Source organism: Medicago sativa, chromosome 1, assembly GCF_051527215.1.
Source record: "Medicago sativa cultivar Bolivia chromosome 1, Bolivia_mono, whole genome shotgun sequence".
In the NCBI taxonomy this organism is placed as follows: Eukaryota; Viridiplantae; Streptophyta; class Magnoliopsida; order Fabales; family Fabaceae; genus Medicago; species Medicago sativa.
In genome coordinates this window covers 52,864,145-52,879,377 of record NC_140749.1, presented here as the reverse complement: position 1 = coordinate 52,879,377, position 15,233 = coordinate 52,864,145, and the positions used below count along the sequence as shown (strand labels likewise).

The 15,233-nt window shown below is 35.2% G+C and overlaps 1 protein-coding gene across 1 annotated transcript; it reads left to right on the top strand.

The window, feature by feature from the left end:
- Positions 1–7,740: 7,740 nt before the first annotated feature.
- On the top strand, positions 7,741–9,779 carry LOC146955305 (uncharacterized). The gene is made up of 2 exons (XM_085708525.1): positions 7,741–7,850; positions 9,031–9,779. Exon 2 carries the CDS (start codon positions 9,036–9,038, stop codon positions 9,612–9,614), a length of 579 nt encoding a protein of 192 aa, XP_085564651.1. The 5' UTR covers positions 7,741–7,850; positions 9,031–9,035; the 3' UTR covers positions 9,615–9,779.
- Positions 9,780–15,233: the final 5,454 nt, after the last annotated feature.

Sequence of the window (15,233 nt, the reverse complement as noted above, 5' to 3'; positions counted from 1 at the left end):
CTTTTTTCATACCTTTTCCTATAAAAAACCTTTGCACAACGGTCTTGAGATTTCTAGTTCGATCTCGCTTGTAATAATTAGAACTAGCCCCCCAGTTTGTGCAATTGATTTTCAAAAACTTTTTCAAAATCAAAAACCGTTTTCAAAAACTTTTTCAAAAAACAATCTCTTTGAAGAGATCCGTTTTTAAGATTTTGTTACTATTTCCGGGTAACTTTATTGCTAAAGACACCAAGATTGTTTGTGTATGCCATTGAGAAGTGGTAAATCTATGGCTCGTGCCAATTCATCCTCTTCACAATCATCTTCACAAGCACAACCTTTACAAGCGACCTCTCCTTTGGGAGATTTAAATGTGTCAACCCCTGTGGGGGCAACCATGGCTATGTCAGGCTCGACGAAAATGGGAGTAACTGCTCCTTCAACTGTTTCTACGTCCACTCAAATGACACGACCAAAAATGGGAACCGTTATACCCCCATTCACCGCTGGTGTTCCTTCGACTACCAGCATGCCAAGTACTAGTGCTTCTTCAAACATGCCTAAACTTGATGATCGAAATGTAAATGTACAGAACATTTAAAGGGAACAACCGTATGGTATGCCAACTTCAATGATGGCAAATGTACATAATAGTGCTTTCGTTTTTGCAGACTAAGCAAATCCGTTCACAATGGACAACGTACATAGTCCCTCAAGTTCTAGCATTTTTGGTCGGGATACTCTACCACCGTTGACAACAGATTCGATGAATTTGTTAAGACAACAAATGGATGAGAGTAACCACGAAATGCTTAATTTGTTAACATAATAAATTGGTATCGTGTTTAATCCTTTGATAAGGGACACAAACCGGAGTTACCAAGCCTTAACCACACAAATGGGGAGAATAACAGATTTCTTTGCACCCCCACAACTGGTTTACCAACCGGTTACACAAATACAAAATCAACAACCGTTGCGGTTAGTTGAACAAATGATTCAGAGGCAACAACATGTACCTCAGCCTCAACAGGTCGAACCAGTAATACAGGGTCAACCTGAAGTGATCTTGATAGATCGAAATGATAATGTCGATGAAGTTGTTCGGAATGTCCAACAACAAAATATAGGAGTACATAACAATATAACCAATTTGGTCGAAAATATAATGGCTCAAAATGGTTTAAATATTGGCCTGCATAGGCCAAACTTTGTTTCTCCTTTGTCGGAATTGGTATTACAATCTGAACTCCAAGGAGTTATAAAATTCCTAAGTTCACTAAATTTTTAGGGGATACAAGTGAGTCCACTGTCGAACATATCGCAAGATATTTGACGGAGGTAGGAGACCTAGAAAATGATGAGAATTTGAGGTTGAAGTTTTTCTCCAATTCTCTAACAAAGAATGCCTTCACATGGTTTACCACTCTTGCACCGCATTCGATCCAACATTAGACTGAATTGGAAAGGTTATTCCATGAACAAGTCTACATGGCCAATCTAAGATTATTCTAAAGGAATTGGCGAGTGTTAAGAGAAGTTCCACTGAATTCATTGATGATTACCTCAATAGATTCAGATTGTTAAAGGCAAGATGTTTCACTTAAGTGCCTGAACTTGAGTTAGTCGAAATGGTCGCTGGTGGCCAAGATTATTCCATTCGGAAGATATTAGAAACTCAACACTTGAGAGACATGGCTGAATTGGCCGATAGAGTTCGACATGTCGAAAGACTAAAGGCTGGAAAAGCCAGAACTCAGAAACATTTCAGGAAAGAAAATGTTGCTTTTGTCGCATCAGAAGAAAGCAACCAAGAATTTGACATAGCTTTTGGAGATGTCGAAATAAAGGAGGTTGATATTGCTGAGTTGAAACTAGGGCCCCCTTATACGTCTATATCGTTAAGGCCCTCTGATGAGAATAATCATGTCGAAACAAGCAATGAAAGATGTGTCCCCAAGACATATACATTCGACGTAACCAAATGCGACGAGATTTATGATCTCTTAGTTGCTGATGGTAAAGTGGTAGCACCTAAGGATGTAAAAATACCACTACTAGAACAACGTCAGAAAAGAGGTTTTTGTAAGTATCATAATTTCTTGGGACAACACCTCTCGATGTTCTCTTTTCAGGGATTTGGTTCATAAGGGTCTAAATGAAGGCAGACTGAAATTTGGAAACAAGCAAAAGCCTCAAATGCAAGTAGACTCTGATCCCTTGAAAGATGCGAGTATGATGTACACTGACATTGCAGGCTGCAATATGGTCGAATCAATTATCGATGTTGTCGAGAACTTGTCTGTCGAAGCAAAAGTGGAAATAGAAACAGAGGTTGCAGAATGTCAAATGGTGGACATCACTAAAGATGAAGAACACGTCGAGGAGACTGCGCCAGAGCCTCAGTTCAACGAGGAAAGATGTAGATGGATAGTAATGTCGTTTGGAGTAAAGAACGGTAGAGCAGTATACAAAAAGGTAAAAGAAATCATCATATCTGAGCAAAATGTTTGGAACATGATCACGGTTTATTTAGCTGAGATAAGATCGAGAAAGCCTTAAGTGATAAGAGATGGTTAATGGACCATCGAATCAAAGATATTGTCGAAATACTTAAGTAAAAATTTAAGGAAGAATGGTTGATTGGCCACGAAATCGATTTTATCTTTGAGAAGGAATCAATATAGTTCCTGAAGTGAAAACCAAATGGCAAACGTGGGTACTTGTTACCAGAAAGAAATAAAAGTTTCTTGACAGAAATTAAAATGGGTAATTCTTATCCATGTCCTTTTAGTTTTGGGTCAAATCGACAAAAAATTGTGGGGGCAAGAGAGGTTGATTTCCAGGTCGATCTTCTCAGTTGGAAATTATTTGTTATTTTTTTGCCATTTTGTACAAAATAAAAGCCATGTATCGAAAGATGTAAAACCTATTATGTGAAAGCTGAAGTAACACAAGAAAGTAAATTAGGCAAGAAAAGAAATATTGTCGAGATGCTAAAATGGATAAGTTTTAGGATTCAAAATGTCTTAACAAAGCCAAACAAAAGGAAATAAAGCAATAAATAGTTGACATCAAAACTTAATGTTTTGCTTCATGGCTTCATAAGCTGTTACAACTTCTTGCAACCTTGAATCAACCAGAACTTCAAAGGCCAGCAATGTGGCAGTGGAAGCTTCAATTGCAGTTGCTTTCTCAAAGTGTTGAAGAGTAGTTTCTGCTTCTGCCTATTGCTGAGTTGAAATTGAAATCAAGCTTGACCCATTAATTTCAGCTTACCTCTTCTTTCCTACATCAATTCTTGCCTGCAGCTTTTTGAGATCATCTTCCCACAAAGGGATGCTAATTTCTAAATCTTCCAGCTTATATTTTTCTTTTTGGGCTTGAACATCGAGAGAATAGGCCTCGGTTCTCAGGGACTCTCCTTGTTTTAGCTCTTTTTGTTGAAGGAGATCCTGCTTATTGGCATCAGTGGTAATCTCTTTTTTCTTGTTGAAGTCCCGTGCGAGGGTATCCATCAAAGGACCAAACCCAAGCAAGAAACGAAGTAGCTCTTTGTTACTTACAGTCTCTGAAGAATTGTTAAAGGATTCAATCAAACCTTTAACTTCAAAGTAAGAAGAATCATCTTGTTGAAGGGATTGAACAAGATCTACATTCAGTAATTTTTTAAGGATTTGGTCATGAGTATTGGTCGAGGGATTATTACTCGCAGAAGGAGGAGTACCTTGAGGGGAAGCCAGAATGGAGCTTTTGTTTTCATAAACCAACCTCAAAGAGGCCATTGAATCCCTTTTCCTAAGGTCAGTAAATGTTTCTTGATCCACAGGAATTGGGAGATTGGTAAAAGGAGTGGTTTTTGTGTGAGATTCTGGAAGAGAATTATCGCTATCCTCAATCTCCTCACCAGAAGGAGACTTCTCTGCTTCAATTTCTTTGGGAAGCTGATCCATTAAAGGAAAGTGATCCCCTTCGACCATAACAGTGTCGTGGCTCGAATTCTTTTCAAACCAGTCGACATCCTTCATGGGGGAAGCCCTGTCCTTTTCACTTTGGTTTGGATGAATTTCGTCATCTTCAGCTTCATCGGTGTCTCCGTTAGCATTGCTAGCGCTGGAAGCAGTTGTAGGCAAAGTTGAGATTTGAGGTGCAGGGGGCAAGTTTTCAATAACTTGCTGATGTGGCTCTGTCCCTGGATGAATTTTCTCTTGCCCTTTAGGGGAAACATCTGTCTTTGGTTCGGACTCATCACTTTCTTGTACCGGACTATCAATCTCTGCCTCCTCAACAACAGGGTTCAAAGAAGAAGAAAGATGGGAAGTTTTTGGTTTGAGCCCAACATGTTCTCAAGCAGTAGATGCAGTGTCCTATGTGATGGAATTAAAATGCAAGTTAATGGAGAACATCATATGTTCAAATTCGGAAATAAGGAAGGATAGTACAATGATTACCTTATCACTGTCAGGGCAAGAGTTAGCACTTTTCGGTCCTTTAACAGGAACATTTTTTGCAGTTTCAGGATTGGGAACTTTCTTGTCGGAATCAGAAGAGGCACCCTGCCTTTGTTAGATTTTGAGATCCTTTGGTTATTAGATTTGGACGGTCATTTGGTCATTTTACTCGTAGCTTCAGATGTGGCCTCGATAGCTCTCTTTCGACTCTGGAAAAATACAAAAGCAAAACCGTTTAGAGCTTCGGTGAGTTGCATTCCGACAGGTAAAATACAAAACTTACTTGTCTTGTTTGAATTTTTGAAGTTGAGCTTGTGTCTTCTGTCGATACACTGCTTTGAGCTTTGATTCGAGGTGAAGATGTAAAATTAAGGATACAAACATTAGAACAATAAGTATGTTTGAAGGAAATATTAGCATTCAAACATTCTTTGATGTATCACCTGTTAGATAATCAGTATCCAAGCGTTCGATGCGAACTTGGTGAAGTCCATAGTGTAACATTTTTGGATAGTTGTGTAAACAAAATTTTGTCCAGGTCACCTGTTGTTTTTTTGATTTTAAAGAATTCTGGATGCCATCATAGCCAAAATAAAACCAAGAAGGGTAACCTGGCTCGAAGGAAAAAGTAAAGTCAGCATTAGGAAGTGTGGGGAATCTTATGCAATGAAATGCTAAAGCCATTTTATATTTGATTTGTATATCTTCCACACAGAAAGGAAATTTTATGTTTGGAAGTTTTTCAAGCACTTTCTGTCTCAAAACCAGTGCAACCTCCTTTATTGTTCTTTCGACATTTAATGGATTATACACAACTTCAAAAAATTTATGGAAAGCTTATATTTCTTTGATATGCATACCTTTGGTCTTCTTGGACTTGCTCTGCAAAGAAGGAAAAGCATTGGCCAGCTTGGCAAGAAACATCGGTTCATCGACGAGGTGGGCAAAATAATATGAATGCCACCATAAAGAGAAACTTTTAGTACACTCAAGAGAGATCTGAAAGGAAATAGGCTCCATAATCGGGGCTAGACCATTACAAACACTAAGGTGTTGTTGGTACAGAGCTTCCGACATCTTGTGGAAGTTTTCATAAATGGTCTCGCAAAATGTGGCAATAGCTGCCGGTTTGAACTGGCTTAATCCAAATTGGCGTGCTACCAAATGAGGGTAATAGCCAATCAGTTTGATTGTTCTTCAGCAGAAGTCATTTTCGAATTTGAAAATTTGCTCAAAGAGCGGTAGAAGGTTCAGAGATGGTGAAAAACGGTGATTGACAAATTACTGTTGCTAAGAGAAAGGGTCAAGAAAAACGGGTTGTGAAAATGGGAGCACGAAAAGAACCAAATAACCTTTCAGTAGCGGAAGTGTGCAGATGGTGCCACGTGTCTATCTTGGTGGATATGATCATTGGTTGACAGTTGGTAGGTGTTTTACCAAGGTACACCACTAACTTTTCAACTGCAAAGATGACCCACCAAGACAATAGAATGGCGTCGACCATTAAGAAGGGAAACACTGTCGGACAAGAAAAGTACTTTAAAAATGCCAATTTTCTCCTTGATTGACAAGAGTTGTGTCGTCGAAAATGGCATTTTTGGGGTCATTTGTTAGCTTGTAAATTTGACAGGCTCATTTAATATGGTCAACATTTTTAGACCTTTAACTTTGTAGGAATCGAATGCATGTAAATTGAAAAGCTTCGACAAAGCATCAAGCCTAGAGCGTATGGTTAGAATCTCGACAAAGCAAAGGCTGAAAAGGTGTTTCGCGTCGAAAACAAGCAAAAGGCGGGAAAGCACGATTTCAAGCAAGGAGACGGTTTCCTTTTAGTGGAAAACGTGGGACAAGTAGTTGTCCAAGATGGAGGAAGTGCTGATCATGGGCTTAGTGGTTCGCCATCAAATTTTTTAGTATAAATAGTAGTTTCCAAGCCGGAAAGTGGGTCGCAAATCATATACAGAATTCTACAACACTCAAACTACCGGCGTTATACAGAATATATATGTAAACTGATTTGTATATCACCCCTTTTATTTTAATGCAATGCATTTTACCTTTTCCTCGAGTTTACGTTACTTTTATCTTGCATTATTTTAAGTTTTTTACTTGCAAACTCAAGCTTTTTCATTCAAACTCGTCTTGCTCTCTAAGCAACCTGAGTGCATTTCGTGGCCTTTTTTCAAACTTTTTCCTATAAAAAACCTTTGCACAACGGTCTTGAGATTTCTAATTCGATCTCGCTTGTAATAATCAGAACTAGTCCCCCGTTTGCCAAAATCACAGGCAAATAGGTTGTCAGTGCCGCGAACGGCCTTCTCGTGAGAAGAGGGAACCAAGAACATAAAATCAATTGATTTGTACCAAAACCAATTGAATTCTCGTGTGGGCAATACCAAGTGGATTCAATGGAGACAAGTAATTCATTTAATATAGATGATGAAGGAAAGAAAAGGGAAAAAAATTGTTTTGCTTTTATTTTTGTATAATTTTTTTAATTTATTGTATATAATCTTTTTCAATTTATTTAATAATAAAAAAGGCAAGTGGAATTAAAGTAAAGCTAAAAAAAATTAATAATACCCACTAAGAATGGCACATAATAAAAAATGTTGACTTAGTGCGCCACATAAGCTTAAATGCATAGTCAGATGTTCCGATAGTTTAAAACCAAAAAATCTTCATATTACAAGGGAAAATCTTCAAAAAAAATAAAATAATTTACAGTTAAACTAAAACTCGCTCAAATGATAAGAGGGTAAACATCATTTAACCTTTTTTTTTTCTTTTCTTTTTATAATAATGATTGGAGGGAGTATTAGTGTTTCTTTCCCTTCAAATGTACACCTCTTCTTTCGTCAAAAATAAAAATATAACCCCCTCTTCCAATTTTATTAGTCTATCTTGTGATTAGTTACTTCCCTAGGATAGGTGAACAATATCAGACTATTTTACTCGATTACCTTTTTTTTTAAGTTACGGGCAAATGATAAATGTTATATACTACTTCCTTTGTAGTTTATTATATGTGACTTTGGAAAAATATGTGTCAATTATATTCTTATCCCTTACCAATGAAATATTAATGTTTGTTTATCATACCATTTACTATTTATTACTTTATCTTTTTCCAATCTTTCTCTTTTTTCAATTCTTATAAAATTAATTACATTTCTTAATATGTGTGAAAGTGATAAAATACATTTATTTTTTTATCCAAGCATACTTTGGATATTTTCAATTTAGAACCGTTGGATTAGCATTTTAAATTTCGAGTAGACATAAACCTTGTGTTCATTATTTGCGTCAGTATTTGAGGAGTCGTTTCACTTGCATATATAACATCCCCTTCCCCAGCAAGTTTCTTTCATTTTTATTTGCACTTCAACTCTCCATTCTATCGTTCATCACTTCAAGGTCTTGTATTTTCACCTGTACGAATTATTCTTGCTTGCTGTTACCATTTTTCATTGTGGCTATTTCGTTTCTTTTCTTTCTGTATTTCTTAAATTCATGACTCATCATGTTCTTGAACTTAAAAGTAAAATTTTCAAACCTTTAAATTAGTGTATGATGTCATATTGTTACGTTTTTGTTTTGCATTTACCATTTCCCATTTGGTTTGCTCAAATTTTACGACCCATTAAAATTAGTGTTTTTTATTTTATTTTATTTTTGTCAAAGAGGCTATTGTTGAGTTATAGTGGTTCCTGAAACGGTGGCCATAGTGCTATTCTGTGTTACTACCGATTTAAAAAAGAATCTATCTTTTCATTGTATTGGAGAGGGGTTTTTTAGGGTTGTAGAATTTTCTTTAAACAACGTTTCTATCTTTTTATAATATAAATTTGGGTTAAATAAGTAAATGTTTCCTTTAAATATACCAACATTTGATTTTAGTGTCCTTACAATATTCTAATCTTTTGGTTCCTCCAAAAAATTTCATCTATGAAATTAGTCCATACCTTTTAGTCAACTTATGTCTAATTTTCATATTTTTTAATGAAATTTTCCATAAATAGGTAGAATATTATGGCAATTTCTAAGAGAAAAAAATTAATAAAACATAAATTAAATATGAATTTTTATATTTTTTGTGTTAAAATTTTTATTAACATTTGCTTAGTAAACAAAAACTTAGTTTGTTTTGAGTTATGTAGCATTTACGGTTCGATTGGAAGCATTATTCGACATGACGTACTTTGGTACATTCAATAGCTTCTCTTTTTTCTAAAATTACTCCGGTCATATTTATAAGAGAAAGTTGTGTCAACAAAAGTTGATCTATTTGGATTGAATTATTCTAAAATTACTCCGGTCATATTTATAAGAGAAAGTTGTGTCAACAAAAGTTGATGTATTTGGATTGAATTTTTAACTAGATACATTAGCTTTTGTTGACTCAAGTTTATCTTATAAATAGGACCGGAAAGAGTATGGAGTATTAATGTATTGAGTCTGATGTACGTACAATTAGTCAAATTTTTCATAGGTTTTGAGTGGTTTATTGGGTTGCTGTTCAAGCTATACAACTTCAAGAAACTTCTGTTTATTTGAGGATTTCCTTAATTCATCTTTTGTAATGTTACTATTTCAGAAAGAATGGATCTCGAGACACCACGTGGAAAATGTAGCAGTAGGAAGAGGAAGGCTACACCGGCTGAGAAAGACAACGGCACATCAATCTGGGATGAGAATTTTCCATTTGGAGTCTTCATCGATAAGCATTTCATTACAGAAAAGGATCGTGAAAAATACGAGGAGTGGGGATTAGAAAAGTGCTTCCGTATTTCGCAAGCAGCACCCATTCAATTGGACTCAATTGCTCGTTGGATGGAGCTAAAGGTTGGTGATTTGAAAAACAGCTGCAGGGACCACGTTGAAGAGAATACTAAATTGAAAAATAAGTTGTCTGAATCTGAGAATAACATAGGGGAATTGAAGAGAAAGTTAGAAGAATTAATCTTGGAAAAGAGTGGATTAATGGAAAAAGAAGAAGACTTGAAGAATGAAATCTCCAAGACCTTAGCAAAATTGCACAGAGAAGAAGGTATTGTTTATAAGTTGAAGGCAGAAAACGAAGAGTTGAAGGCTAAAGTAGAAGACTTAAAGGATGAAAATGCTGGCTATAATAAGGCAGTCATCCAATTTTTAACTTCAATACCTAACCTTAAACCATGACCAAGTTGGATGATGTATTATTATTCATCTTTACTTCGGATAGAATGTTTACCTAGATGAAGGATGTTACAAGGTAATGAATGAACTTCTATGGATTTAATTTTGTGATCCTTTTAGACGGGATTATATATCGTATCTATAAACTCATCTTTAGTTTATGTAGTATATCATATGTTTTCCAACGCTTGCTTTCTTCTACAATTATTTATCTTAGATTTAAATTTTTATGTTAAGCATATACTCCCCTCGTTTCTAAATATAAGCAAAATTTACTTTTTAGGTATATTAAATGAATGAACCTAAAAAGTAAATTTTGCTTATATTTAAAAACGGAGGAAGTAGTGGCACCAAACTTATATTGAATGCACTAATTGAAGCGTGGCAACGAGTGCAGCTGAAATTGTTAGGTGTATGGCAGCTAATATGAATCTCATCACGAAAGGTTTAGTCTGGCAGTGCTTATCTTTAGTTGATCTCACTTATATGTTATTCCTCTAATGACTATTGAATGATGTCGAAAAATTTGATTTTGAGTGCATTGATTCTAGTTAAAAGGTGAGTTGATGATAAAATGGTTTATGTTAAAGATATATTTGAAGGTGAGAAAAACACAAGAAATTGGGGTGATTGTTGGATTTAGACAAGTGTATTAAATCGTTTATCAAATAATAAAGTGTAAGTAGAGTATCGTATCCACATGGATTGTCGTTTCAACGAGATAATTCGCGTTACATTTTAAAAAAAATAAACAATAAAATAAAAGATAAAAAGGGGAGCTTCTACAATTTGATATGTTTGCTTAGAGCGAGAGTTTAGAAGTAACCTGATTTTGATTGCAGAATATTAGCGGTGGTTATGATTCTTCGAATCCCCTCTATTCATTTGCTGGAATTATATAATAGTTAAGCTTATTTACCGATTGGTTAATTGTTTTCCATTTAAGTGATGAGTTCGTATGATTTTATTTCCCTCCAGCTGTCGAGTTGCAACCTTACACCGGAGTTTCTACGCGGGTCAATGCTTAGGGTCGTCAATCATATAGGTGGATGCACCTTCACACGTAGATTAACGTGGGGTTCTTACTCTCTCAGAGGTAATTGAAACACAAATTTAAATTAGAGTTCCTAAATTCTCAATGGTCCTAAAGGTTTCATCGTCTATGAATCTCATAAGTATATCAACATACTCTCCCTCTCGGTAGTTCTACAAGCGGGCATTCGTATCTCGTCTACCTTACCAAGGATGTAAGAAGAGTAAAATTATTATCCTAGTTCCTAGGTTCATTAACTGTTGTTATTACACGTTCCTTAATTCGGGTGGTTAATTAACACTGTTATCTTAGTTACTTCTTGTTTCGGGTAGGTTTTCACCGAACATTAGGTATGCCACTTCCCTAATAACAATTATCACAGGGTTGCCTCACTTCAGGTGAAATCATTAACATTTGCATAGTAAAATTAATCAAGACTCATAAAATAACTGAATAGAAAGACTTAAATTAAATAGATCCAACAAATAAAATAGAGATTCAGCTTAGAAGTCTACTCTAATAGGGTTTAGTTACTCATGGTAACTAAAGACAAATTACAAAAGAAATAAAACATACTCTAGAGACTTAGAGTGAGGAGATAGACTTTGGAACACCCTAAACCCTTAAAGCGATAAATTACGCAAATAATATAAATCATACAAGGATCTAGATGCTACTTTTTCCATAAGTTCAACATGCATAAATAACCCTAAACCCTTAAAGCGATAAATTACACAAATAATATAAATCATACAAGGATCTATATGATACTTTTTCCATAAGTTCAACATGCATAAATAATTTTCTCAAACATCGCAGCGGAAATAATAATATCATCACATCGACATCTAATAAAACATCTCCAAGTAGCCATGTCTTATAATCATATTACATCACCAAATATAAAATCTCAACTCAACAACCGAGTAATAAAACATCAAATAGTCATAAGACACCAAACAGACACACACCTTAATCAGAGCCCACACACTAGACTCCGAAAAAGCAGAAGACGAGGTAGCTCCAAGCTAACCTCCAGCAACTCACCAAGCAAACAAATTATTCATGCACACCGTCTACCCATCCATATGAATAAGGTAGGCGTTCAACCAAACGACCACTGGGGGTTAGTTCACAATTCATAATTAAAGTATAATCAATTGAAGTAAACGACATCATTAATTTCAATGATTAAACAACATTTAATTAAAACATTTGCAATACCTCAACATCATTAAAAGGGTTTTTCTAGCATGTGCAAATTTTCACATGATAAGAAGTTTAAAGTAGCAACTTTGACTTGGAACTTGTGTTTTTTACAATAAATATGTAGCTTTTGAATAAATATTTGTTGGTTTTCAATGAAAAGTTACTACTCTTGGTTACCTTAACATGTGCAATATTGCACATGTTAGACAAATCCTCATTAAAAATAATAAAAAATACAAGCATAATAAAATACAAGTACATTTCCACGTTTCACGTATTCACCAAATTTCACAAAGTATATGAGTCACCAAATTTCACCAATTCAACTATTCATCAAACTCATAAACAAACATGACACATTTAACCATTTATCAAATGTATGTTATGTGCCTAGACACACCTCAGATACAAATGTATCATAATCGTCATCATTTTGAATACAAAGTATTCGAGTCGTCTTCCTTGGATATAAATATCCTAATCGTCTTCATCGGATGTAAACATCATAATCGTCTTCATTGGATGTAAACATCCTAATCGTCTTCATTAGATATAACATCCTACTTAACACTTATGATGCATGAACATATGACTCGACCAATGCACATGTTCAACAATAAAATCGTCATCATTTTCGTCTTCATTTTCATACATGCATTCATCAATATCGTCGTCATTTTGCATGTAATAATTCAACAACACAATTCATCATCATTATCATCAACGTCAATAACAATCCAACTCAAAAATCAACAAGGTTCAAAATCATACTTTGCACCAAAAATAGACAATCATCCACATCTTAACATTCAACGTAATAGACACCTAATCAACATCAATTCACTCTTATTCTATAATATCGTTATGAACATAAAGCAAATCGTAAGCCATCCGGTCATAAAGGATTAATTTGACAAACTTCATCTATGTTTGCAAAAACTAACATTTTCTAATTATTCCACCAATATCAAAGTAACCAAGTTCAAACGCCTCAACCGAGTATATACACATATCAGATAACAGTGCAGCAACATATACACATACGTTTCATATGCCAATTCTGATAAATTCCAAAATTTCACAAAGTTTGTATTGTTTTGTCACTTTTCCAAAGAATTCAACTTTTCAAAGTAAAACCAAGTTAAAGTTCATGATTACCATATAAAACATTTTTATAAATCATAACTACAGTAGACAATCCTAATCATACCCTTTTACTTTGAGAAAACGAGTTTTCAGAAAATTCGTGTTCTTGAACCATTTCCAAAAAGTAAAGATACGATTTCACAAAATCAAGTTCAATCTAACTCAATTGATGTTTCTAAAGGTTTAGAAAGCATGACAACTGTTAAATACATCAAAAGAATCACTTAGGGGTGTCCGAGAACGACCCAAAAAGCTCGGAACGCCAAAATCTAGGGTTACTGTCACTGAGCAACTCGCTGGGTGATGAGTCATAAATTAGTGTTTTCTTATATATTATTTGAGTCCATTTTATTTAGATTTTATTTGATTTTATTTCCTTTTTAGAACTATTTTACGTCAATTGCAAGTTATTTAATTTCATGAACAAATATTCAAAAGATTGCGTCTTGGAGCAAAACAAATGTGATTTGGAGCTGATTCGGGCCCAAAATATGAAGATTTTGTGCAAAAATACAGACACAGCCCGTGCCTCCAACAATTCAAAGCCAAAAGGCCACCAGAGAGCTTGGCACGGCCCATGCCTCCAGCCACATGGCCGTGCCACCACTCCAGACAGCCTTTTGCTGCTTTTGCTTCTTCGACAAGCTGCTTATTTAGTTTACCTCTGACCTAAAGCCTGTGGTTTCTTATGGAACATTCTATTGATGTATTTCTTGGGTCTTAAGTAGTTGTAGATTATAAATAGAGTAGCTAGCAAACATATTCAATCATTTCTTGTTCTTGGAAATAATAAGTGACAATTGTTTTCTTTGAATAAAAGTTCAACCTTTATCTTATTTTATGTTCTTCTTCTTCTTCTTCTTCTTCTTCTTCTTCTTCTTCTTCTTCTTCTTCTTCTTCTTCTTCTTCTTCTTCTTCTTCTTCTTCTTCTTCTTCTTCTCTTCTATATCTACATTAAACATGAGTGAGTAGACTCTTCTTGTCTTGGGATTGTTGGATGAGTCTAATGACCTAATCCCTATGAAACCAAGCCTCGAACCCTAATTTTATGTAAATCTATTTTCTAATCTATTTCACCATTTTTATAATGAATTAACAAGTATTAAATCAATAAACCGAAAGGCGAGGGTTGATAGTTGTTAATTCATAATCACAAATATCAAGCGAAGGATCGAAAGATGAAGTTTTGATATTGAAACAAGTGAAATTAGACAAGGATTGTGAAACATGAGAATAGTCTAGCAAACCTTGAGACAATAAAGTTTCGTACTTCAAGGATTTCAATAGCAATCAACCATGAGAATAGGTGTGGTTGCTAGAGAAACACACTCACTGAGACCGAAAGGAGATGTGATAGGCTAAAGAGAAACTTGTCTTTAAAAAATAGGTCCAACATAAAGTTCTAGGTTTAGGGTTTGGATTGTGAAGGATTTGTCACCATGACGAACCAATAATCCCAAGACGCTTTTTATTATTATATTTTCTTTCAAACAATAAAAATCCCAACTTTACAACTTAAACTCTCTTCTAATCATTCATAGAAATTTGATTAAAATTCATAACTCCCTGTCGGAACGATACTCTTTTACTACTACATCAGAAAACCGTGCACTTGCGGATTTACCCCAGCAAGTTTTTGGCGCCGTTACGTTGCCGGGGAGTTAGGCAGTTTGATTAAATTTTTTAGTTGTGGTTAGAATTTTTCTTTTTCTTTTTCTTCTTCTTCTTCTTCTTTCTTTCTTTCTTTTACCATTAAATTCTTGGGTTCTTATTCTTTTATGTGAATAAGCAAAAGTCTTGGTGAATTCGTTCCCGAGATCGAAAGGTTCTTGCATAAAAGAAAGAGAAAAGCACGAAATAATAACGCTGTGGCTGAGGAACACACTCTCAAAGAGTATGCAACCCCTTCTACGGAAGAGCCACATGCTATTATTGTGTACCCAACGGTTGAGGGTAACAATTTTGAAATTAAACTTGCACTCCTTAACTTAGTGCAGCAAAACCAGTTTTCCGGATCACCCACTGAGGATCCGAATCTGCATATTTCAACTTTTTTAAGACTCAGTGGAACCTTGAAGGCAAACCAAGAGGTCGTAAGGCTGCACCTCTTTCCTTTTTCCTTAAGGGATAGAGCCAGTGCTTGGTTTCATTCATTGGAAGTTTGTTCTATCACTTCATGGGACCAAATGAGGGAAGTGTTCCTTGCACGATTCTTCCCCCCTTCAAAAACTGCT

Coding starts and splice junctions, on each gene's coding strand:
- LOC146955305 (XM_085708525.1), top strand. CDS start 9,036: ATGGATCTCGAGACACCACGTGGAAAATGTAGCAGTAGGAAGAGGAAG.